Raw genomic sequence first — 27,237 nt, 5'->3', positions numbered from 1 at the left:
TCTGTCATCTTAACTCACCAAATATCAGTCTTGTTTACTTCTTTTATTTGTTTTCAATTTTTTATCTTGTCAAAAGAAGTTTTGAGCATTTTTTAAAATATTTGCTATTTGTAATGGTTTTGAGAATTTTCAGATTAGAACATTTAACCAGTCACTGCCCCCTCATTCAATTTATTTCAATCCAGAACATAGTCTAAAAGCAGAAGTAAAATCAGTAGTTTTATGACCCCTCAATCATAAGACATATGTGTCTTTGGTGTGGGCTACTTGGCTATTAGTTGTTTGGAAAAGGATATCTCCAAGTGTAACCCCATTTCCTAACAAACCTTTATCACTGTGTTTTCTGGTCATTGAATAAGGGTTTAATTGAAATGGTTCTGTCTGCTTTCTATTTCTGTGACCAAAAGTAATGTTGTTGAGGGAAGAATATATTTTTCTGTTATGGCTTAAAGTCCATCATGAAGGAAAATTATTAGTCAGGGTTCTCAAGAGTTACAAAACTTACAGAATGAATCTTTCCATATGTATAGAAAGAATGAGTTACAGGCTGCAGTAATTTTCTCATAGGTATGCCCTCCATTTCTGGATTTTAGTTCATTACTGATGTAGTCAAGTTGACAACCAAAAAAAAAACAATCATCACAGAACTCGAGAAGAACTTCGGAGGTAGGAACTGAAGCAGAGATCATGGGGGAAATGCTGCTCCAGTGCTTGCTCACCTTCCCTCTTTTTATAGAGCCAAGGCCTATCTGCCTCAGAGGACAGTAGACTGGACCCACCCTACCCCCACACACATGTCATTCATTAAGCCAGAAAATGTCCTACAGCCTTGTTTATAGGCTAATCTAATGGCGGCGTTTCCCAGTTGAGGTTCCCTCTTCTCGGGTTATATCAAACTTCTATCACGTAGACAAAAGGCTAACCAGTACAGAAGTCAAATCCTCTTCTTTGTTTTGTTTCTTTTTCTGTTTACGTTATTAATTCATATATGTAGCATTCTGCTCTGGGCTTGGCTTGTCGTAACAAGGCTCACGATCCAAAATTTTAGTTCTTCAGACCAAACTTTATCATACTTTCAAACCTGGGGCTCAATCAACATTTTAAATCTTAACTTTCAAAAGTTATCGGTGCAAAAGTCCATTTGCCTCGTCTCAAATTCTTACGTTGTCTGTCACTCATTATTGGCACTGTAACTTTCCTGTTTGGGTCATGGGTTTTCCTTTTCCTGAATAGAGTGTGGGATGTTCAGAGCCAACCTGTAGCGCTACCTATGTGAAACAGTGGAAGCCCACTGAACGCAAGACGAAGCGGGTGTGTGCACTAAAATCCCGGAGGGCGTTCTGCTTAAAAGGTAGGATCCTTCGGGTTTCCTCCGAAGGGAAGGCCTGGGTTATGATTGGGTGCTGCTCTTGATAGTTTTTATTTGCGTCCCGGATGGGAAAGGTTGTTGATCCTGCTACTCATGAATAAAAAGGCGGGCCCAGCATCTTCCGCCAATCGGAGCCGCTGTTACTTCCTTGCTGGAACTGTCAAATGAGGAACGCGGATGTTCTGAAGTTTCTGCCCCTGGCTCCATTTTTGAATCCCGTGTAGCTTTTGTGAGGTGTTGTGACAGCTGGTTTCAGTCAGAGCCGCCTGTTTTGTCGGCAGGTCCTTCCGAAGGACCCCTGCACGCGTCCGAAGCTGGAAATGGTGAGTGCGCGGTGGCTCCTGGAGTCGTGGGCCGCGGCTTTGACGCAGCCTGGCGCGGCGACCTGACGTTCCCCTGGCGCTGGGCTGCTGTCTGCGGTGGAGTCTGGCACCGGCAGAGTCCAAGGCTTCTCCAGTCCTGTCGCTGTGAAACTGCTTTATCCCAGTCCCCAGACTAGCATGGGGAATCCGCGCGATCGACCTGCAGACTTTGCTGCGCTGACGGGTTGCTGATGCAGTCTGCTGTGCAGTGGAAGGACTCGGGTGGTGAGCGTTGCTGCGGCTCTGACTTTGTACTTGCGTTTGGCCTGCTATATTGTTTCCTGCCATCTCCTTGGTTTTGTATTAGTTTTGTTCTAGGCTACTTCTCCAAAGAGAAGGGATATGCAGTGTGCGGTTGTTGTGGTTGTATTTGTAGTTGTTGTCGGTGGTGGTGGTGGTGATGATGGTTTTGGTTGGTTGGTTGGTTGCTTTCTTTGCTTTTCAGACAAGGTTTCTCAGTAACCCTGGCTATCCTGGAACTCACAGAGAAGACCAGGCTAGTTTCAAGCCTGCCTCTGCCTGTAATGTGAGTGTGTTTGTGTGTTTTCTTCCTTGTTTCCTGAAAACTGTAATTTAAATGTGTGCACCATCGTGCCCTACAAGGTGGGCTCCTTAACTAGCATTTACCAAGATCACAGTCTTTCGGAAAAATATTAACGCCTTCAGTTGTTCCCTTTGCCTTTATAGAAATGGGTTTTCGAGGCGGTGTAATTTGACTATTGGGAAACCATTGAGAGGGTCCATCTGAGAGAAAAACATACATCTCTTCTATCTTCTGGATAAAAAAAAATCTTTTTTTTTTTTTTTTTGGTTGTTGTTTGAGAGTTGGTTTGAGTATGCAGAACACTTAAAAACGTTGTGATGTTGTTCATGTGTGACGAGCCGATCTTTGGGCTCCCAGGCCATAGCATACTGTGAAGGTCAAAGGATTCCCTCGTGGGCTTGGAGTTGCTTCTCCTATCCGTTACCTGGGTTCCGGGATCGAACACAGGTCCCGAAGCATACCAGGTGACTGCTTTTACCTGCTGACCCATTTCCTTGGCCTCGGTTATTTTTACTTTTATTTTTAAACTGGGTTTCACATGTCCCTGGCTAACATGAAACTCCTTATGTAGCTGTAGATGACCTTGAACTTGTGATCCTCCTGCCTTCGAGTTTGAGAATTTCAAGGCTTGAGTCCGCACTCTTGGTTTGATGTGGTGCCTGGGATGGGGGCGGGGGTTCCTGCATATCAAGTAAACACTCTACTCAATGAGTCACGTCCTCATCCCCTGCTCTACGGCTTTTCTCCCTCAGGCTCTGGCAGGAAGATCCTAAGATTTTCTGAGTTTCCTGAGTGGCATGTGTGTCATTAACTGCTTGGTGGCAGACATGCAATGCATCCTAATGAGGTTACTGGGATTTTTTTTATTTCGAGACAGTCTTACCGTGTAGCCTTTGCTGGCCCGGAATGTGCTGTGTAGATGGGGCTGGCTTTGAACTGACAGGTCAGCCTGCCTCAGCCTCCTCAGTGCTAGGACTGACGGCATGTACCATCACACCCAGCCCTGAGACAGGAAGTTTTCAAGTATGTTAACATGATTCTCTGAATTTCTTTGGTGTTATTGGAATGCCTCCTTTCTCATCTCTCATTTCATTAATGTGTGTCTTTTCTGGTTTTATTTGGCTAAGGGTTTATCAAGTATATTTATCCTTTCAAGCACCAACTCAATTTTGTAGAATCTGTTTTTTTAATTTGATGTGTGTGTGTGTGTGTGTGTGTGTGTGTGTGTGTTTTGCCTGACAGAAAAGATATGTAACATGTTTTCCAGATGCTCACAGAGGTTAGGAGGAAACATTAGCTCCCTGGGAAATGAAGTTACAGATGGTTCTGATTCACTATTTAGGTCCTGGGAACTAAACTCGGATCCTCTGCAAAAGGCACGTGGACTCTTCTGCGCCATCCTCCACTCCAGTGGGTTTTATTTTGTTTTCTTTTGTTTCATTAATTTCAGCTTTTTTCTTCATTATTTCTTCCATTAAGTGATTTGGACTTTGGGATCTTGTTTTTCCAAAGCCTTAAGGTGCTTATTTAGGTCATTCATCTGAGATCTGTTTAATTTATTCTTGAAAAATACATATTTGGTGTGTGTGTGTGTGTGTGTGTGTGTTCTCTTGTTCCTGTGCACATGTGCATGTATGCTGGGGTTTCTGCAGAGGTCAGAAGAAAGTGTTGGATCTCCTAGAGCTGGACTTACATGCAGATATAAACCACCTAGTATAGGAGCTGGGAACCAAACCTGAGTCCTCTGGAAAAGCCACAGTGGCCTAACTGCACAACCATCTCTCCATCTTCCTATCTGACTTTTCCGTCAAGGTGCAAAGGCATATTTTATAGGAACAACTTGAAGAATAATATTGCCCTAGCTCCCAAGATGATGAATTCTCCCTAACCCCCTAAGAGGAATGTGTAGATCTATCCCACTCTTCAGGGGTTAAAAGGATTTAGCAGTCTTCAAGGTAACAGCAAATTCTCGAGAACCTTGGGTTGCAAGGCACAGCGTCATTAATTTCACCCCTATAACACTGAGCTCTGGAGATAGAAACTGGGGTGCAGGAGGATGAGTAGAGGGTATGAACCCTAAGATTCAAGGACTGGGCAGCTGGGCTTCTGATAACTGGTGGGATCGGGTCTGAGCAGAAAGGAACCCCAATCCCACACTTGCACTTTGTGGACCTACAGGACCCCAGTGCCTAAGGACAAGTCAGAGACTCAGAGTTTTTTTTAGGGGGATTTAAGGTCTGAATGGAAGGCAAAACAGTATGCAGGTTTCTGAGTCAGATATTATAGGTTGAAGGAAGTCATGGTAGAGTTCCTATCAAAATCACTGGTAGAGAATGCTGGGTAATTAATAACTCACTTGATTTGGCTGAAAGTCGGGGTATTCTAGATCCCTTACAGAAAGGTGAGGGATCAAAGGCGAAAGGTTGGACATCAGAGCTCCTGCTTCTCACCTGTACACGTCCTGTAACGTAGTGGGAGTTGGAGGGGCCAGGGTAGAGCAGAGTATGAGAATGTGGGTTTTCCCTGCATGTAACGAGGCCTCACTCCTTACTGAGAAGTATAAGCTCAGAAGCGTAGCCAGCACATCCAGTGAAAAGAACACTAGAGAGGGTCAGAATGTGCATGAGTTACGACTGTGGGATCTGCAGGTGTGCTGGCCCGTTCCGCCACACAGTACCAGATAGTACAAGGTCTTTCCCAATCCTTTTACCCAATAATATTCCTGAATATAATCCAACATGTGGTCTTGGACAGAGTCAAGTCATTTACCCACAGATTTCATACCCGGTTTATGCAAAAAGTGCTTCTGAAGCAACTGATTCCACATTTCCCTTAGTAAAATAAATACACTGTCTTCTTTTCCAACACCTCCAAGCACAAAGAACTTAGTATTTCTGTGTCGTCATCTGCTAAACTTAAAGCATCCCAAGGGAAAGGATGGATCCTGGTTCATGGTTATGGCCTTTGAATCAGTATCAAGTCCTGTATCTGACTCAGACACCTGAATCCTCAAAACTTCTCCAGGTATGCACTTCTGATGACTTTCAAGGCTGATGAAAGAGTGTGGATAGCATCACTCATGAGCCCACGGTAACTTGATTCAAAGCTGAGCCATAGAACAGGTTTACAGTCTTCTGTGAAGAATGGCAGCAGGCCACTGAATTAGGGCACTCAGAGTGGTATGAGTAGGAATGGCCCCCTTGGTCTCATGTGTGCAAATGCTTGGCCCATAGGGAACGTACTTTTAGGAGGTGTGGCCTTGTTGGAGGAAATGTGTCACTGTGAAGACAGACCTTGAGGTCTCATATGCACAAGCTATGACCAAAGTGACACACATTCTCTCCTTCCAGTGCCTGCACATCAAGCTGCCTCTCAGCTCCACCAGCACCAAGTCTGCCTGCATGCTGCTGCCGTGTTTCCCACTATGACAATAATATACTAAACCTCGGAACTATAAGCCAGCCCCAGTTAAATGTTGTCATGGTCATGGTGTTTCTAAGATTGTTCTCAAGGGCAACAATTACTATTTGGGGCTTTGAAAGGAAGGATTTGGCTGCTAAAGGGTGGAGCATGCGATAAGCATCTGTGTTTTGACTGAGAGATGTGTCTGGTAAGCCTTGCTCTCTGCATGTCTTATTTCCCATCATGCATCTAACTCAAAGGCAAAATGATAAAAATGATTCTCCTTAATTATTAATTTTTAAAGTTCACCTTACAGTACATGCGTCCGAAAGTATCTCATTACTTTTAGACCATTTTCAACTGTTACCAGATATGTTCCAAAATGAAGTTGAATTAGATATAGGAAATTAATAAGGTGTTACTGGAGGGACTAAGATATTGCCTTTTTTAAAGCTTGAAACCTGATAGTTAATATGGTCCTAGGATACCTACAGATGACTGTTCAAAAAAAGAATGTCCACACGGTGCTAGGTGGATTGTTCAGAGACGACTGGATGCAAAACCCAAGTAGAACCTCAGGTTGCTCAGCTTGTGTGGTGCCTGCCTTCCTCAACATTGTCCCGGTGCATAGAATTAATCTCAAAGCAATCACAGCTGCTTTCTTGATTACCTCATGTCTAAAACTTCCTCTAATATAATCTTTCATACAAGTCAGAGAGTGCTTTTACACTCAGTGAGTGGGTTTTCTCATGCTGATTCATGTAATCAGTATAGCTTCTCAAGTTAACCTTTATCTACATAAACACTTAGTGGTGTCTTCAGAAGCTTTGGATCTAGGTGAATCTGTATCCTGTTGGCCTCACAGTTAAAACTAACCATCCTAATTAATATGTGTACTGTCATAGGAACCAGTGACCTTTGAGGATGTGGCTGTGAACTTCACCTCAGGAGAGTGGACTATGTTGGATTCCAGTCAGAAGAAGCTCTACAGAGACGTGATGAAGGAGACCTTCATGAACCTGATGTCCGTGGGTAAAAACACACTTTGCTTCCTTTGCTTATTCTTTCAGACAACTGTCTCCTGTTTATATGTGTAGGGAACATATAGTGACTTTAATGTGCCTGTCAGGTCATAAGATTAAGAATGTAATACATTTTTTATGTTGTTGATTATACCATAATGATTTCTTTGGGTTTACTTTCTAGAGAAAACACAAGAAGAAAACTTTGAAGAGGACTACCAAAATCTCAGGTGAAATCTGGGGTAATTTAAACTCAAGAAAGAGTAATTGAGATCAAACATTTGGGAATGCTAGGACAACTGAGAACCTAGTAAATTATCCGAATATATCTAAATAAATTAATTCTGACAGAGATGTTTATAAACTGCACTGGGTGTGATCATTCAGAATTTGAATATCCTATCTCTGTAATTTCTGAATGCCTCCAAAATGCGATGTAACAAGTTAGCTATATAAGAGATTTTTTTTTTCTAGTGGCACATTACATAAAAAGTTGTCTTCATACTCACAAGTATTTGATATATTTTTAAGTGATCTTTTCTTAAGGCTTTATGTATAAGAGCTGGGGTTTTTTGCTTGTTGTTATCTTGGGTTATAAAATTATTGTTTTTTTATGTGTGCTTGGTTTGCATGTATGTCTGTGTGACATTCATGTAGTGCCCTTGGGGACCAGAAGAGGGCCTAAGGTCCCCATTCCCTGGATTGCAGTTACAGACAGTTGTGAGCCACTGTGTGGATGCTGGAAGTCAAAGAGCAGTTCTCAGGTAGAACTACATCGATCTTCATTGTTGCTGAGTTGCCTCTTCATTTTAGAGCTGTTTTTAATTTGCTTTTTATTGCTGAGATAAGCACCAGGACAAAATACAACTTAGGAGGAAAGAGGTCGTTTTGGTTCCTGTCCTGACTTGCAGATCACAGCCCTTCTTCGTGGGATATCTGGGCAGAGATCTGGGGACTAGAACAGAAACAGGGATTATGGAAGAGCGCTGCTGACTGAGTTGCTCCTAAAGACTTACTCAGCTTCTTTTCTTATAGAACTTAACAGGCCTATCCGGTTAAGAGTAGCACCACCCAGGGTGACGCCCTCACACATAAATTACTAATGAAGAAAATCCCCCCACAGACGTGCTTACAAACCAGTCTGGTGGAACTGTTTTCTCGAAAGATGTTTCCCCTGCTCAGATGACCATATCTGTGTCAAGTTAACAAAAACAAAAAAACCCTAACCAGCACAATTGATTCTTGTTTGTCCCCATGATCTCATGTTAATATCAAAATATAAATCATAGCATATCTTTAGGAATCTCACAGTCTTTAAGGGGGGGGGAGCATATGCATTAAATATTTAGTGTCTCTTAAATTCATAAATTCTCTGCTATGGGCTCCTAGAGATCAAATATAAAATTAATGCATCTCTGACTTAAAAAGTGAAGAAGAAGGGCACATTTACAATTAGATCAAAGTAAATCCAATTCTGTAGCTGAGTGTATTGCATCTGGGCTTCACTCGTGATCTTCTGGTCTCCTACGGGCTTGGGCAACACATTTCTGGCTGTGCCATACACAGCACACATTCATCACTTGACTTCTAGGCTCATGCTGGCTCCAGCCGGCAGCTACTGCTGTCCTTGGCAGTTATCATGAGAGCTGCAGGAACAAAGGGGTCATGGAGAAGCTGAGGCAGGGTACCATGAAAGTCCAGAAGATGTCACTGCTGACGCTGAAACCCTGGTTACAAAGGAAACACCAGGATCGAAGGGTATATTGAGAACAGATGAGATTTTGTGCCAAGTGCCAAGGTTGGAGTTCCTGAAGAAAGGCTAGGAAACGAATGATGAAGAGGTTACCTATATGGACCCTAGCATATTAGAGATGACAGTGCCATTGCATAACCATGGCAACGCCCATACCACCTGACAGGATCTTACACGTTGCCACATTTTGCTGCCAGTTTGAAGTGCAGCCTCAGTCTCCTGTGGTCTCTCTGCTGATCGAAATCTTTTAAAGATTGCACCTCAGATTAAACCTGTTGCTGTTTAGCATAGCTGATTCTTCAGCCCCAGCCGAAACATAGATTCTTACCCCAGAAAGCTTAGTTTCTTAATACAAAATATCTCATGAGCCACTCTTCAAGGTACTTCTCAACATCACTTTGAGAGTCTGTTTGGATGTTATAACATGGGAGCTAAGCTACTCATATACCCTTAATTTAAGACTGGTGTTCCTCTCTTCGGGGAAGGCTGTTTTCTTTGACAAAGTACAAAGGGATATACTTGGAACTGTGAGTGAAGAAAGAGACATTCCCTTTCCGACCACATCAGCTGTGTGTCAATCGAGTAATGAAGGGGAGTGACATAATGTACAGCCACATCGCCTTCAGACTCTCAGATGTCCCTCTGAAATTTGGCAAGGCAGGCTTCCATTGTCTACATCGCTCTTGGCATTCTTACATTCCAAGTTGCCACAACAGATCATTAAACTCTAAGTATTCATTGGCTTTTCCAGTCGAAATTTCTAAACACTTTCACTTCCTTTCCAAAACCCACATGCTTAGTCTATAACAGCAACACCCTGTGGGCCTGGTACCAATTTCTGTTTTAGTTTGTCCTGTGATAAATACCAGGATCAAAAGCAACTTGGGAGGAAAATGGTTTCTCTTAGCTTATACTTCATGTCACAGTCTATCTATCCTCATGGGAAGTCAGGTCAGGAGCTTAAGCTGGGTAGGTATCTGGAAGCAGAAACCACGGAAAAGTACCACTCACTGATTTGTTCTGTTATTGTTTTGTGTACAACCCCTGCCTACTTGCTCAGAGGAGGGACCAATCACGGTAACTTAGGAAATCAAGAAAGCACCCTGCAGGCCAATCTGAAAAAGAAATTGTATTTAAAATTAAAGTTCCAGCTTCTTGGATAGCCCTGTCTTATGTTATGTTGGTATAAATCTCACCAGTACATGTTACGTATCTCAAATGCCTCAGTACACTAGTATTTCCTACTGTTATATGGTATTTTTTTATGCTCACACTAGTGCCTTGGTTGAATATTTCCTCTTTTTATGGTCATGAATTGTTTGAGTTTTTATGTATGTGTGGGTTCCTGTGAATGCATGCTACATATCTGAGAAGGATTTATGGAGCCAGAAGAGGGGTATAGATCCCTTGAAGGTGAAGACATATGTTACTGCAAACCAGCCCATAGGGATGCTGCACTTTGGTCTTCTGGAAAAAGAAAGAGGTGCTCTTAACTACTTAGCTTTTGCTCCAGATTTTTTGTATGTAAAGTTGAAGTCGAAGGTCTGTTTATTTACTCATAAAAAGATTTTTATACGTATCCCAGACTGGCCTTAAATTTGGAGTCTTCCTGCTCTTGCCTCTGTGGTGGACCACTGGAATCAGTCACCAACACTTTATTTGCCAAATCAGAGATATACCAGTACCAGTATCTTCTCGTGTACCACAGAATTCAGTTTTTGGAAATAACCTTCTCACACACCAAAATGTTCACACTGGAGCGAAATCTTACTAATGTAAACACTGTGAAAAAGCCTTCATTATCTCCAGTGACCATAATGCTCTTCTTGGTTTTGTTTTGTTTTGTTTTTTTGTGTTTTTCCAGAACTCAGGTGGTTGAGCAAGATGGTGAGTGTGAACACAGTGGTCAGTGTGACCAAACCCAAGCACAGATTCCAGAGCATATTGTTACTGAGGACATGTCTCCTGCAATAACCGTATGTAAAAGCGGTTTGTACGTAAGAAACGCCATGAGTAATTCACCCTCAGATGCGCACCTCACTGATCAAACTGAAGAGAAGCCATTTGACTGTAAGGAACCTGTGGAGAAGGTTTGTAAACCTGAAAAATGTTGGGAAGATATGGGATATTCTATGCCATTTCAGGTGCATGGAAGTTCTAGAGAGAAATTATGTGAAAATCAGCAATGCAGTGAAGCTTGTGGGAGTCTCCATTGTGATGAGCATCATGAGAGAACTCACCATGGAAAGGAATCCAATAAGAGCCCCTTTATGAAGTGTACATGTGACCAAGCAGAGGAAACAGCCCATAGTGAAGCAAAGCCCTTTGTGTGTAAGCAGTGTGGAGAAGCCTTTGTTGATTCCACTCACCTTATCAGTCATGAACGAATTCATATAGTAGAAAAGCGTTATATTTGCAAACAGTGTGGAAAAACATTTAGATATTTGTCATGCTTCCAAAAACACGAAAGAATTCACAGTGGAGAGAGACCTTATGTGTGCGAGCAATGTGGGAAAGGATTTATTCAGTTGAAATACCTTCTCATGCACCAGAGGGCTCATGGAGAGAATTCTTATGAATGTAAACATTGTGAAAAAATCTTCACTCTTTCCAGTCCCCATAATGTTCATGAAAACATTGAAGGTGGAGAAAAGCCATATTCATGTACTCATTGTGGAAAAGCTTTTACTAGTCCCAATGATTATAATAGTTGTAGAAGAATTCACACTGGAGAAAATCCTTTTGTATGTAAGAAATGTGGGAAAGCATTCAAGCGTTTGGGTCATTTTATGAATCATGAAAGAATTCACACTGGAGAGAAGCCTTATGCATGTAAACATTGTGGGAAAGCCTTCGCCAGTTCCAGTGACCGTAACAGTCATGAGAGAATCCACACCGGAGAGAAACCCTTTGTATGCAAAACATGTGGGAAAGCCTTCAGTCGCTCTGATTATCTTATCAATCATAAAAGGATTCACACTGGCGAGAAGCCTTATCCCTGTAAGTATTGTGGAAAAGCCTTCGCCACTTCCAGTGACCGAAACAGTCATGAAAGAATTCATACTGGCGAGAGATCCTTTCTGTGCAAAAAGTGTGGGAAAGTATTCATTCTCTCTGGTGATCTCATCAAGCATGAACGGATTCACACTGGAGAGAAGCCTTATGCATGCAAACACTGTGGAAAAGCTTTTACTACTTCAAGTGCCCGTAACAGCCATGAAAGAATTCACACTGGAGAGAAGCCTTACACATGTAAGCATTGCCCAAAAACTTTCACCACTTCCAGTACCCGTAACAGTCATGAGAAAACTCACACTGCAGACAAGCACTTTGCATGCAGTCTTTGTGGGAAAACCTTCAATAGTCAGAGTTCCTATTACACTCATAAAAAAATTCACTCTATGAAAGAGAAACTCTATGTGTGTAAACACTGTGGGAAAGAATTCACATATTGCGGTAATTTCCTCAAGCATGAAAGAATTCACAGTATTGAAACATTGTCCTTGTGAACAACGTATAAAAAAAAAATTTCTGGGTCCTACATCCCATTAGAAACCTAATTAAATCTCAGAGTGACAGAACTTGAATGGTTTTGAACAGTGTGACATTCTGTGTGGTCTACTTGCCTTTATTGTGAAGTATGAAAAAGAGTTTGGATAGCCAGTAATGGCTCCTTAGGATAGGTCGATTTTAACCCTGAAACTCACATGGTAGAAATAGAGAATCAATTCCCAAAAGTTGTCTTCGGAGTCCTACATGCACAGCATTGAGTGTGTGTGTGTGTGGTGTACACAAATGAAGGCGATAAATGTGCTAAACAAGAAAAAAATGAAAACGTTTTGAAGTAGAAACAAACAAAACCATCAAAATGTAATTTAACCCTAATATACAAGCATCTGTAGGATGAAATCCTGTTCCATACATATTTTCGTGTCTTTCTGTTTTCCTTACAGGTAGGGTAGGAGGATAGCAAAATACAGTATCGAATACAGGAGATCTGAATCCCACTTAGGACTTTTAAGGTGGACCTGTTCCAACCAAATACACATTTTAATGAAAGAATAAAGCCGTGTGAATTGAAATAAAATGTTTCATGCTGTTAAATCATATAAAAGGAATTTAAGTTTGTATATTTGAGAAATAACCAAAAAAAGAAAAAGTACAACAAAATTTTAGCATTTTGATCTGTGGTTCATACCCACAGAAGACTTTTATTTTTGCTTTTTTGTTTGTTATCTTGGACTTAAGATTTGCTTAACTAAAAAAAAATTATTTGCTTAATAATATAGACATGATTTCTGGTGTGCCATTTCTGCCATTTGAAAGACAGGCTACCGAGAAACTGTGTCATGCGTTTTAAGAGATGGATTGCAGCTTGGGGAAAGGGTTGAATGAGGTGCGTAACTGTGTTGAGGCTCTTCAGGGGGCCTTAGCTTGATTCCCAGCACATGTCTTAGGGGGCTTTCAGCTACCTGTAGCTTCAATTCCAAGGGGCCTGAACATATGTCTGGGCCTCCCCAGGTACAATCATGTGCATACACAAATAAAGAATCTGAAAAGAAAAAGAAATTGTTGGTTCAACTTCCCTTACATAGCGAATTCTGTTTTTTAAAAACCTGCTATGTCATTGGTAATTAGCCTTACATGAAAAAAAAAAATGTGTTTTTTTCCTTAGTGATACAGTTTTTTAAAATGTATTATATTACTTGTGTATGTGTTTCTGTGTGAGTATATGCACATAAATTCAAATGTCTGGGATCTGAGGAGGGTGTGGGACTTCCTGGAACTAAAGTCAGACTCAGTTTTTGGTACCCTAAGGAGAATGCTAGGAACCAAACTCCAGCCCCTGTACTTAAATAAATTCTGTGGGCTTTATTTTTAAATGTTCCGTTGCACTTCAAAGAGTATATTTTTAAAAATAGTTTTAACTGATTTTTTTTTTGTAGTTTCCTGTGTTTCTATAATAAATTTTGGTGCTTTAAGTCCCCAGTTCCTTTCATCCCCCCTCTGTTCCGTTAATAGTTTCCAATAGACCCACTCTGTATAAGTATGAACATGGGAATTGGCAGGGCATTTTAACATGACCACATATCGGGAAAATAATATGTACCTGCTTATTTGTGGGTGGCCTCCCCAACCTCAGGATCTTGATGAGATTTCAAGAATCAAAGCTGGAGAGATGACTGTGCATATCAAAGCGCTTACTAATCTTTCAAAGGTTCCTAGTTCACTTTCTAGTAACAACATTTGGTGTTTTACAGTGACCCATAACTCCCAGGAATCAAAGACTCTTCTAGACTCTGAAGACAATCACAAATACATAGCACATCCTAAGACACATATAAAATAAGACTGAGTTCCTGTTTGTGTAGCTAGTCAGAAATTCAAAAAGCTAAGGGCAGCTTGTCATAACATTTTTTAATTAATTTACTTTGCATCCTGACTGCAGTTTCTCCTACCTCCTCCCGTTCCTTCCACCCCTCCTCTCCCTCCGTCAGCTCCTCCCTTTCTCTTCATAAAGATGAGGGCTCCCATGTGTGTCGGTCTTGACACATCAAGTTGCAGCAAAACCATGTGCAGTTTCTAATGAGGCTGGACAAGGCAGCCCAGTAGGGGGAAAGTGCCACATGAGGGCTGGACAGATGGCTCGATGGTTAAGAGACTGACTGCTCTTCCTGAGTTCAATTCCCAGCAACCACATGGTGGCTCACAGCCATTTATAATGGAATCAGATGCCCTCTTCTGGTGTGTATTCACATACATAAAATAAATAAAATCTTGAAGAGAAAAGGAAATGCTACATGAAGACCAAGCTACACACCTGTTACGTGTGTGCAAAGGGCCTAAGTCAGTCCCAAAGCTACACACCTGTTACGTGTGTGCAAAGGGCCTAAGTCAGTCCCATGCAGGCTCAAAACTTATTCCAGCATTTTACAGCATGTGCTTGGCCTGGCTTTATCTTACTACTCACAGCTAATCCCGCCCCAGCAAGTTGCATAGCAACCCCTTGTAGCATGAAGGCCATCTAGAGGAAGAAGGCTTCTAGCTCATCTCTAGCTTGATTCTCAATATCCTGTGACCAAAATAAATATTGTCTTCAGCTATAAGATTTTACCATCAAATTCTGTTTGACAGTCTTGAGCAGTGACAATGACCTGCATTCTGAGTGTGACTTCAGGTCCTCCTTGGGCAACAGATAGTAGGGAGGAATCCTAAACATAGCACCCAGTTCTCATGGAATGAACTCTGGTTTTGGGGACACACATCGTCTATCGATGGGGATGTGTCCTTTCAAACTTGTTCAGGCTATATATTTCACTAAGATTATAAAATACCTTTCTATATGCCCCCCGAATATCCTGTCTTATTTATCCCAGCTCTTCCTGTTCCTCCATATTGTTTCTCTTCCCTTCTGTGCTTACACCTTTCTGAAACCCCAGTATTACTACCACTCCCCTCATGTTTATTAGTGAGGTGTTCTGCTATCTGCTCTTTAGTGATCCCTTTCTGTCTTTTGGTCTTTACGAACACATTTTTCCATTAATCTTTTTTCTTTGTATTTATTTTTATTTATTCATTTATTTGGTTTTTTTTCCCCTAAAAGTGCCTACATGCCCTTAAGGCTGCCAGATAGATTCACTTTACACCCCAATTGCAGCTCTACCTCCCTCCTCCCAGTCCTAACCTCATAACCTCCCCCTGTGGGTACAAACCTGCCCTGGCACATCAGTTTGCAGCAGGACTGTCTTAGGGTTTTACTGTTGTGAACAGACACCATGACCAAGGCAACTCTTAAAAAGACAACATTTAATTGGAGCTGGTTTACAGGTTCAGAGGTTCAGTCCATTATCAGGGTGGAAACATGGCAGCATCTAGGAAGGCCTGGTGCAGGAGGAGCTGATGTGAAGGCTGCTAGCAGAACACTGACTTTCAGGCAGCGAGGGTGAGGGTCTTCAGCCCACGACTAAAGTGACACACCTATTCCAACAAGGCCACACCCCTAACAGTGCCACTCCCTGGGCCAGGCACTTACAAACCATCACAAAGACTAAGCACATCCTTTCCCATTGAGACCAGACAAACCAACCCAGCTAGAGGGAAGCGATCCAAAAACAGGCAACAGAGTCAGAGACAGGCCCTGCTCTAGTTATTTTCGGAGACCCACGTGAGACCAAGCTGCACGTTCACTACATATGTGTAGGGCCTAGGTCCTGCCCAGTGTCAGTAGGAACCACTCTTTGGTGGTTCAGTCTCTGAGCCCCCATGGGCTCAGATTATTTGACTCTATTCTTACGATGTCATTGGTCCTTCCAGCTCCCTCAATCCATTCCCTACTCTTTCACAAGATGGTGGTGTGAGCACATATTTTTTTTCTCTCTTACAACTTTATTTTTTAAAAAACAGTGGATACATATACAGATTTTAAAGGTATTTTGGCATAACACTATATGAAAATTTTTCATATCGTGAAAATTCTTTTAGAGGTTTGATAGCATACATTGAAGTCCCACTAGTTACCATAAGCATAAAGTACATGTAGGACAGAACGTGGAAACAGATTTCTTGGTGAGTATTGATTAAACATAATGATATTTGAATACCAAAAATTGCCACAAGGCTATATTCTTAGCTCTTGGATTATTAATGATTTAAGGTCTGGGTGTACCACACTCTGAGAGAGTGCTAGACATTTATTTTTTTTCTAACTCAGAGCTTTCTGGGGTTAGTATCCAATTATCAGTGACTACATATTATGTCTGTTCTTTTGTGACTGGGTTATCTCACTCAGGATAATATTCTCTAGTTTCATCCATTTGCCTAGGAATTTCTTAAAGTCATTGTTTCTGATAGCTGAGTAGTACTCCATTGTGTAAACGTACCACAATTTTTGTATCCATCCATCTACTGAAGGACATCTGGGTTCTTTCCAGCTTCTGGCTATTATAAATACGGCTGGTGAGCACATAGTTTTAACTGTGCTATACTAAACCTTGGAAGCTAGACTCTGCAATACAGGAAATTGAGTATTTTCTCCTTCTCTGTTTCCTCAATCAGTATATTTGGTAAATCTACACATTGCCAGCACATTTTACAATTCCATTCCTCTTTACACCAATATAAAGTTATATTATGTAAATGCTGCATTTTGGGTGCCTATTCATGTGTTGATGGGTGTCTTATACTATTTCATCTTGCTGTAATTAATGCACCACATTGAACATGGAAGTGCAGTTCTGTCCTTTGGTTTACAGTCCTTTTGCTATAGTGATTGCTATTGTTGGATCATAGGGCAGCTGTTTGTTTGTCTCTTACCAAAGCTTTACTAGATTTACATTATTTGGCAGAAGAGCTGACACACATGTTCCAGGTCCTAGAGGGCATTATCGTGGAAACCCTGAGTGTCAGAATTAACCCTACAAGCAGAGGCACTAAAAAGGCTATCAAATGCTAAAGAAAGCAGGACCTCACTTCACATATTTTATAAAACTTCTTATTCTCTTATCCATGTTTGAGATGTCATAGCAAGGACAACAGTGATCCGGAGTTCCCATAACCCTTTTACAGATGTTTGTTTCGATGGTAGAGGGACCCTGGAAGTGCCCTGCTAAGAGCTGCATAAAAAGAATGACATTTCTATTTTTTATATTTTGATGAACTTCCTCACATTGTGCCTGGCATGTGCCAGCCTACCTTACCACCAACACAAGTGTAAACTGTAAGGGTTCCTCCTGTTTTAATACGACATTGTTATCATTTTTGTCTACTGGTAGCCAAGTAACTAGAGTAACATGGAATTACAGAATGTTTAATTTGCATTTCTCTGTTGGCTAAAAATTTGAACAATTTCAGAGTATGTATTAGCCATTTATCTCTGTATTAGTGAGCACTCTGTTTATTTCCATAGAGTATTTTAATTGTTTGTTTTATTCCTAGATGTTCATAAGCTTGGATATTGCAGGCACTAATCCAGCCTATTTTGCTGGAAAAGTTTACTGGCATTGTGTAGGTTGCCTTTTCATTTAACGAGCTTGTTTACTTGAGAATATAGAAACCATTTATTATTAGAAGGGCCACTTATAGAGTGTTGACCATCTATCCTGTAAGATTGGAATTCCCTTCAGAAATGCTTCCCTATGTTTATATCATTAAACACATTTCCTGATATCATCTAGTAGTTGTGGAATTTTGAGTATAACATGAGAGTTGATACAGTTGAAATGTATTTTTATTCCAAAAGTAGGAGATAAAGGTCTTGTTTCCTTTTACCAGAAGATAACCAGTGTTTTTATAACAGTATATTCTTCAATGTGTGTATTTGGCTTTTTGTAAAAAAAAAAAAATCAAGTTAGTAGACTTGAATAGACTTTGATATCTATCTATTTATCTATCTATCTATCTATCTATCTATCTATCTATCTATCTATCTATCTATCTATCTCCCTAAACTTTAGTGTAATTAGTCCTCCACATCACAGAGACTACAGAATCTTTACTTTCCAATGGCCACTTCAATTTTGGTCAGCACCATGTAGGCCTTTGAGGACCACTGTTCTGTTTTTGTGTTCCTCCTACTGTGTTCTAATGGCCTCTTCCTTCTCATAGAACCCAGGTCAGTGTGTTGACTCATTTATAATTCCAGCATGTAGGAAACTGAGGCAAGATGACTGCCTCAAGTTCAAGTCAGTTCTTCAACATGATCAACCAACAGACCCTCCAGAGCTCCCAGGGACTAAAGCATCAGCCAATGAGCACACATGAGAGACCCACGGCTCCAGTTGCATATGTAGCAGAGGATAGCATTATCTGGCATCAATCAGTGAAGAGGCCTTTGGTCCAGTGAAGGTGCGTTTCTCTAGTGTAGGGGAACGCCTAGGCGCTGAGGTGGAGAGGGTGGTTGGGAAAAGGAACACCTTCATGGAAACGAGTGCAAGGGGAGGAAAAAGAGAAATGGGGGAAAGAAATAACATTTGAAATGTAAATACAGAGAATATTCAATAAAAAAAATCAAGTCAGTTCTTGGCTAGAGTGAGACCATGTCTTTCAAAAAGAAGCAAGCCAAGCATGGTAGCTTACTGGTCAAGCTAAGACATTATGCACTAAAGTGGAGCAAAGATCTCCACATAAAATCAGGTACACTGAAAATATTAGAAGAGAAAGTGGAGAAAAGCTTAGAACACATAGGCACAGGGGAAATTTTCCTGAGCAGAACACCAATGTCTTATGCTTTAAGGTCAAGAATCAATAAATGGAACCTCATGAGATTGCAAAGTTTCTGTAATGCTAAGGGCACTGTCAAAAAAACAAAATGGCACACAACACACTGAGAAAGGATCTTTACCAATCCCACATTTGATTAGAGGTCTAATATTTAATATATACAAAGAACTCAAGAAGTTAGATTCCAGGGAATCAAACAATCCTATTTTTTAAAAAATGGGGTACAGAGCTAAACAAAGACTTCTCAACTGGGAAATACTGAATGGCTGAAAAGCACCTAAAGAAATGCTCATCATCCCTACTCATCAGGGAAATGCAGATCAAACAACCCTGAGATTCCACCTCACACCAGTCAGAATGGCTAAAATCAAAAACTCATATGACAGCAGATGCTGGCAAGGATGTGGAGAAAGAGGAACTCTCCTCCATTGTTGGTGGGGTTTTATCAGTCTGTTGGTTCCTCAGAAAATTGGACATAGTCCTACCTGAAGACCCAGTTATTCCACTACTGGGCATATATCCCAGAGACGCTCCAACATACAGTCAGGACACATGCTCCACTGTGTTCATAGCAGCCTGTTTATAATAGCCAGAAGGTAGAAAGTACCCAGTTGTCCTTCACTAGATAAACGGATAAAAAGTTGTGGTATATTTACACAATGGCGTACTACTCAGCTATTAGAAACGATGACTTTATGAAATTTCTAAGCAAATGGATGGAACTAGAGAATATCATCCTGAGTGAGGTAACCTAGTCACAAAAGAACACACATGCTATGCACTCACTGATAATTGATATTAGCCCCAGAAAGCTCTGAATACCCAAGAAACAACTCACAGAACTTATGAAGCTCAAAAAGAAGGAAGGCCAAAGTGTGGAGGCCTCAGTCCTTCTTTAAAAAAAATAGAAAATTTAAAAAATCATGTATTCATCATATATCATTATGTAACAAATTTGTGAGCTATAATAATATTTTATAAAATAATTAAAAAAGACATTATGCACTAGCTTGGACTGTACAGAGAACATTGATTATCATTGTTCCTAATTTTAATGGGAATGCTTTGAGTTTTTTTCATCTAGCACAAAATCAGCCATAATTTTGTCATACAGACTTTATCCAGTTGTTTCTATCCCTTCACTTTCCAAGGTTTATGTCATGAAAAGAAATTTAATTTTCCTAAACAGTTTTGTGTATGTGTGTGCAGTCATTGCTATGACCGTGTAGTCTCTGTCCCTGACACCATTTAACAAATTTCTTTATTCTCTAATGTACTTACTGTTAGCATTCTGTCCAAACTCCACAACACAGTTACCTAGCAATAGCCAGGTGTGCTCTGCCCCATAGTTGCCTGGCACTATAAAAGGGGCTGCTTGTCCTCTCCTCCCTCTCTTGCTGTTTTGCTCTTATGTCCTTGTCCCTTCTCTCCTCATTCCCTTCTCCCCCCCACGTACGCATGGTCAACTTCTTCTCCTCTACTCCTCTCTTTATGCCACCACCACCCTCTTAACTACCCTCCCCATGCCCTGAATAAACTCTATTCTATACTATACCATTGTGTGGCTGGTCCCTCAGGGAGAAGGGATGCCTAATATGGGCCCACCAGAGGCACCCTCTTTCCCCTACACCTCACCACACCTCCATAGAACATATCCTGCCCCAACTCTCTTTCATAGCACTTACAACCATTTCTCCATGCCTAGAATGGTTATGGTTTGTTCTTGAATTCTGTTTGGATATATTTTTGTTTTGTTTTGTTTTCTGAAAACTTTAGCATGTGTCTTTGTTAGGATTTGGAATCAGAATAATACTAGCTTCATGGAAAAAGAGTATTTGGAATCCTTTTGATTTTGTATTACAGAATAATTTAAGCAGTTTTAGTATTAGTTCTTATGTTTATGTCTGCTAGAATTTTGAAATTATTGTACTTTACATTTGTTTAGCTCTAATAACTCCTATGTGCCAATGCCTTAGGGTTGTACTGCTGTGAATAGACACGATGACCAAGGAAACTCTCATGAGGACATTTAATTGGGGCTGGCTCACAGGTTCAGAGGTTCAGTCCATTATCATCAAGGCCGAAATATGGCAGCATCAAGGCAGGCATGGTGCAGGTGGAATTGAGAGTTCTACATCTTCATCTGAAGGCTGCTAGGAGAAGACTGGCTTCCAGTCAGCTAAGAGGAGGCTCTCAAGCCCACCCCTCAGTGAAATACTTCCTCCAGCAAGGCCACACAGCTACACCTCCTAATAGTTCTTCTCACTCCCTGGGCCAAGCATAGTCAAACCACCACAGCCAACAAATTTATCTATTTCTTACCATTTTTTCTGTTCAGTAGAATAAAACCTTTTAAAATCTGTTGTCACAAGTCTCTGATTTTACTTTTGTCTATTGCAATGAATTCATTTTCTCTATTATTACTTTACTTCTGTTTTCTTCCTTAGTTTGAAAAGTCTCACCCATCTTGTTTGTCTTCCAAAGAACCAACTTTATTTCCCTGATTCATTCTTTTATTTCCTTGTTTATTTCTGCCTGTTATTCATTATTTCTTCCCATTTGGTGATTGGCAGTTTGAGTTCCTGTTTTTTTATGCCTTAAAGTATACCATTAGGCTGTTTCTTTTGAAAAACTTTTAAAAAAGATTTATTTATCTTATGTGAGTACACTGTAGTTGTTTTCAGACACACCAGAAGAGGGACATCTGATCTCATTACAGATGGTTGTGAGCCACCATGTTGTTGCTGGGAATTAAACTCAGGACCTCTGGAAGAGCAGTCAGTGCTCTTAACCATTGAACCACCTCTCCAGCCCTTGAAAAACTTTTACTACTTACTTATGTCCTGTATATGTTTTGTGAATGTAAGTTCATGTGTGTGTATGACGGTGGCTAAGAAGGCCAGAAGAGGACATAGGAACCCTTTTAGCTGGAATTATATGCAGCTGGGGAACACTCCACATGGTGCACCAAGTCCTTTACCACTGAGCCCTCTCCTGCCACTATTTGATTTTTTTCTTTAATTTTTGTTGCTTTTTATTTTATCTTAAGTTATTCGCTTTACATCCCATTTATCTCCCCTCAACGGTTCCCCCTCTCCTAGAATCTTTTACCTCGTTCTCCCTCCCCTATTCACTTGAGCAAGTGAGGATCTCCCTGTTTAGATTCTTTTCTTATCATTTTTATTGGATAGTCTCTGTATTTACATTTCAACTGCTATCCCATTTCTCCCCATTCCCATTCCCCCTCCCACCCCTTGCTTCCATGAAAATGCTCCCATTCCCAACCATCCACTCTCCCATCTCCCATACACTGGGAAAACCAGCCTTCACTGGACAAAAGGCCATTCCACTCATTGATGCAAGACAAAGCCATCCACTGCTACACATGCAACTGGAGCCATGGGCCTCTCCATGTGTACTTATTGGTTGGTGATTTAGTCTCTGGGAGCTCTGGAGTGTTTGGTTGATTAATAATGTTGATCTTCCTATGGGGTTGCAAACCACCTAAGCCCCCCCTCTCCTCTCTCCAGCTCCTCCACTAGGACCCCCATACTCAGTCTGGTTGTTAACCACAAGCATCCTCATCTTCATCAGTAAGGCTCTGGCAGAGCCTCTGAGGAGGCATCCATATCCTGTCATTAAACCATCGGCATCAGCAATAGTGACTGAGTTTGGGGGCTGCATATGGGATGGATCCCCAGGTAACGCAGGCTGCATATAGGATGGATGATCTACTTTTCAGTCCCGGCTCCTTTACTTGTCCCTGTATTTCCTCCCTTGAGTATTTTGTTCTCCCTTCTTAGGACTGGGGCATCCACATTCTGGCCTTCCATCCTTTTGAGCTTCATATGGTCTGTGAATTGTTTCTTGATATTCCAAGTTTTGGGGATAGTATCCCCTTATCAGTGAGTGCATAACATGAGTGTGCTTTTGTGACTGGATTACCTCACTCAGGTGATATTTTCTAGTTCCATCCATTTGCCTAAGAATTCCAAGAAGTCACTGTTTTTAATAGCTGAGTAGTACTCCATTGTGTAAATGTACTACATTTTCTATATCCATTTCTCTGTTGAAGGACATCTAGGTTCTTTCCAATTTCTGGCTATTATAAATAAGGCTGCTATGAACATGGTGGAGCATGTGTCCATGTTGAAGTAACTTTTGGGTATATGCTCAGGAGTGGAATACCTGGGTCCTCAGATAGTTGTATGTCTGATTTTCTGAGGAACTGCCAGACTGATTTCCAGAGTGATTGTACCAGCTTGTAATCCCACCAAGAGTGGAGAAGTGTTCCTCTTTCTCCACATCCTCGCCAGCATCTCCTGTCACCTGAGTTTTTGATCTTAGCCATTCTGACTGGTGTGAAGTGGAATCTCAGGGTTGTTTTGATTTGCATTTCCTTGATGACTAAGGATGTTGAACATTTCTTTAGGAGCTTCTCAACCATTTGGTATTCCTCAGTTAAGAATTCTTTGTTTAGCTCTGTACCCCATTTTTTTAATAGTATTATTTGATTCTCTAGAGTCTAACTTCTTGAGTTCCTTATATATATTGGATATTAGCCCTCTATTGGATGTAGGATTGATAAAGATATTTTTCCAATCTGTTGGTTGCTGTTTTGTCCTAATGACAGTGTCCTTTGCCTTACAGAAGCTTTGCAATTTTATGAGGTCCCATTTGTTGATTTTTGATCTTAGAGCATGAGCCATTGGTGCTCTCTTTATGAAAATTTCTCCTGTGCCTATGTGTTCCAAGCTATTCCCATTTCTCTTTTTTTTTTAAACGACTTTATTTTACAAAACAAAGATAAATGTACAGATTTTAAACATTTTTTGCTTAAAATTATACATTTTTGTCAGTACTGTTTTTTCAGACATTAAAATAATTTTTACATAAAACCATGTGAATATATTTTTTAGTCAGTACTTGATTTTTTCCAAGGGCTTGACAGTATGCATTGAAAACCTAATAGTTACAATAAGCGTAAAGTACATGCAAAACAAAACGCAACATGGAAATAGTCAAAGTCTTCTTGTTTTGTAAATATATGTATATTTTTTTGTTTTCTTTATTTCTTGGACTTCATACCCCATTTCTCTTATATTAGTTTCAGTGTACCTGGTTTTATGTGGAGGTCTTTGATCTACTGGACTTGAGCTTTATACAAGGAGATAAGAATGGATCTATTTGAGTTTCATCAGGACCGTCAGCCCACCCACAGGTCACTGCATGCTCAGAAGTGCTTCAGGAGGGCTCTCCATCCTAAGTGGAGGGTTGAGTCAATTCCTTCTGTCCATTGTCTATCCCTGGAGAGGCCAAAGAACAGAAAGCCCTCATACACATGGAAGCTCAACAATGCTCTACTCAATGACAGCTTGGCCAAAGAAGAAATAAAGAAAAAAATCAACGACTTTTTAGAATTAAAAAAAAAAAAAAATGAAAGCACAACACACCCAAACTTATGGGATAAAATGAAAGCAGTGCTGAGAGGAAAAACTCATAGAGCTGAGTTTTTGCATTTTCTCTGACTATTGTGTCAATGTTTTCTACTGTATCTTCTGCACCTGAGACTCTCTCTTCTATCTTTGTATTCTGTTGGTGATGCTTACATCTACAACTCCTGATCTCTTTCCTAGGTTGTCCATCTCCAGGACTATGTCAAAGATATGAAATGCTTCAGGACTTGCATGTCTTCCTTGCATAAGGGCCTTGCTAATCTTCTTTGTATCAGTCCAATATTAGTATATGTGCTGAAGAAGGGAGCACCTTGTTTAACTTCTTTGGGTCTGTGAAGTACAGCATAGGAATCCATATCTGTGGCTAATATCTACTTAGAAGTGAGAATATACCATGCGTGTCCTTTAGGGACTGGGTTACCTCATTCGGGATAATATTCTCAAGTTCCCTCTATTTGCCTGGAAAATTCAAAATGTCTATGTTTTTAGTTGTTGACTAACATTCCATTTGTAGATGTACCATATATTCTTTATCCACTCTTCATTGGCATAACATCTGGGTTGTTCCCTGTTTGTGGCTATTATGAATAAAGTTGCTGTGAACATAGTTGAGCAATTGTCCTTGTGGAATATTGGTTCATCTTTTGGGTACATGCCTAAGAATGGTATAGTTGAGTCTTGAGTTAGAACTATTCCCAGATTTCTGAGAAAGCATCAAATTGATTTCTAATGTGGTTGTATAAGTTTACACTTTAACTAGCAATAGATGAGTGTTCCACTTGCATCACATCCTTACCAGCATATGGTGCCTCTTGAGTTTTTGATCTTAGCCATTTTGATGGGTGTAAGATGGAACCTCAGAGTTGTTTTGATTTGCATTTTCTTGATGACTAAGAACTTTTTGAATTTTAAATGTTATCATGTAGAGCTATTAGTTATCTTTTAGTTCTGCCTTCATTGTAATGCATAGATTTGCATGTTATATGTTAATTTCCTTTCAGGAAAATAATTAATAAATTTCTTCAACAATCCATTCATCAAATGATAGTTTGTTAATTCCTCTCCATAAGTTTTTGTGTTTCCTATAATGTCTGGTGCTATCTATTTCAATCTTTTTTATGGTGATCCAATAGAATCCAAGGAATTGTTTCAGTTTGTGTGTGTGTATGTGTGTGTTGATATTTGCTTGTGTCCTCATATATGAACTTTTAGATTATTTTCTGTGAGCTCTTGAATAATGTGTATATTCTCTTGTGTTTGGTTGTTTTGTATTTGTCTATTAGATCTATTGGGTCTATGGTGCTATTATAGTCGTTCTCTCTCTCTCTTTCTGTCTGTCTGTATCTCTCTCTCTCTCTCTCTCTCTCTCTCTCTCTCTCTCTGTGTGTGTGTGTGTGTGTGTGTGTGTGTGTGTGTGTGTTGGGTGCATGTGTATATGTATGTATGTGTGGTGCATAGTTCTAATGATGGGACTGTGATATTAAATTCATGATTGTTGCATTAGTTAATAACTGACTATATCTAGCAGTCTTTATGAATTTGAGTGAGCTTTTGTTTCCATATGTATGTGAGGGATGTGGAGTGAATCTGGGGGAAGAAGTGGGATGGAGAGCAAAGTGCCATGAACTCCTGTGACTGCTCAAGAAATCTTGATCCAGCCATATAGTGCAAGTGATCTGAGATAAACCAGTGAGACAGAACAAAGGACCCCCCCCCTACAGAGTCATAGTCAAGTGAATTCAACAGGACAATGTATAATGCCTCCCTTGGTCTTTTTTACATAACCATACCTGTAAGGAAAAGATGATGGGGCACCAATGAAAGGAAAAGTCACTGAAAGGAAAAGTCACGGGGCACCAATGTTGTGAAAAGATGACGTCCCAGGTTTTCAGCACCGATGTTAGGGGAAGGATGAAGAGAGTGGAAGGCATATGGATCATGGAGATGCGGCGAGGCCTGGGGGCAAGGGAGATGCCTCTGGGGGGCCCATGTTGGGAATCCCTTCCCCCTGAGGGACCAGCTACAGGACGGTATAGTACAGAATAGAGTTTATTCAGGTCATAGGAGAGTTAAGAGGGTGGTAGAGGCAGAGAGAGCGAGAGCGAGAGCGAGAGCGAGAGAGAGAGAGAGAGAGAGAGAGAGAGAGAGAGAGAGAGAGAGGAGTAGAGGCTGGCCATGAGCACATGGAGAGAGGGGGAAAGGGAAGGGGAAGAGGAGGGATAGGATTGGGAGAGCAAGAAAAGCAGGAAGCAAGAGAGAGGCCAAGAGAGAGAGGAGGAGGCAAGCAGCCCCTTTTATAGTGTCAGGTCACTGGGGCGGAGCTTACCTGGCTACTTTACAAAATCCCAACATTTCTCCATTTTGGTTTAATTAAAAAAGAAAAATTAGAGGTGATGGTGGACCAGGAATAGGGTCGTTGTGATCTCTTGGCTGCTTCACGCTTGTTTGGGGCGATGTTTCTAGAGAGTCCAGAAAAGTAGGGATGTTTGTCTAGTCTTAGAGTTGGCTGTTTCCTTGTTGTCTGGGTCTGTGGAACCATCTGAGGATAGGTCAGAGGAACAGGTCCAGTAGAAGTGTGTGTGTCTGCGAGAGAAGGCTGAAGCATCTGTAGGTTGCTTCTCTGGAGCTGTTCTAGATGTAATAAGCGCCTGGACTTGACAAGATGCTGGAACACACATATGTATACATTATAGGTAGAAATTAAGTACATTTGGTTTGGAAGAAAGAAAGATTTTTCAGGAGCAGTCCTAATGCTGCCATTCCTCCCCTTTTTTTATTGTAAAAAGGAGAAAAAATGGAGGGGGAGGCCGATGATGAAAGGGGAATAGGGACTGCCAGGAGAGTCTTATTGGCTGCTTCCTGCTATCTTGGGGGCACCGTTGGGGGTGCAGCTGGCTTTCACCATCAGGGTCCACTTGGCAAACATTCACATCAGGCTCCTCTATGGACAGTGCCTGGTAGTCCTGTAACAGGAACTAATAGTTTGGTTAGAAATTTTTTGTGTCTATCATTGAAGTAGACAGAGGATTGATAAGGTTTGGAGCAAGTTTTTACAGGATATGTCTCAGTTGTCTTAAAGACAGTTTATCATGCCATGAAGGGGAATAGAGG

The 27,237-nt window shown here is 40.9% G+C and overlaps 1 protein-coding gene across 1 annotated transcript; it reads left to right on the top strand.

Annotated features, from left to right (window-relative positions):
- The first annotated feature begins 1,586 nt into the window (after positions 1-1,586).
- On the top strand, positions 1,587-12,845 carry LOC308434868 (uncharacterized protein). The gene is made up of 4 exons (XM_080935318.1): positions 1,587-1,692; positions 6,583-6,709; positions 6,884-6,929; positions 10,317-12,845. The coding sequence occupies exons 1-4, from the start codon at positions 1,690-1,692 to the stop codon at positions 11,959-11,961; spliced, it is 1,821 nt and encodes a 606-aa protein (XP_080791444.1). The 5' UTR covers positions 1,587-1,689; the 3' UTR covers positions 11,962-12,845.
- The last annotated feature ends 14,392 nt before the right edge of the window (positions 12,846-27,237 follow it).

The sequence above is a fragment of the Micromys minutus genome (genome assembly GCF_963924665.1).
Source record: "Micromys minutus genome assembly, chromosome: 22".
NCBI classification, from domain to species: domain Eukaryota; kingdom Metazoa; phylum Chordata; class Mammalia; order Rodentia; family Muridae; genus Micromys; species Micromys minutus.
The sequence above is the reverse complement of the archived record's forward strand: the minus strand, read 5'-3'. Positions and strand labels throughout refer to the sequence as shown.

Excerpts from the sequence above, each read along its gene's own strand:
- LOC308434868 (XM_080935318.1), top strand. Across the intron at positions 6,710-6,883 it reads CATGAACCTGATGTCCGTGG|AGAAAACACAAGAAGAAAAC; the intron begins GTAAAAACACAC and ends TTTACTTTCTAG. Across the intron at positions 6,930-10,316 it reads GAGGACTACCAAAATCTCAG|AACTCAGGTGGTTGAGCAAG; the intron begins GTGAAATCTGGG and ends GTGTTTTTCCAG.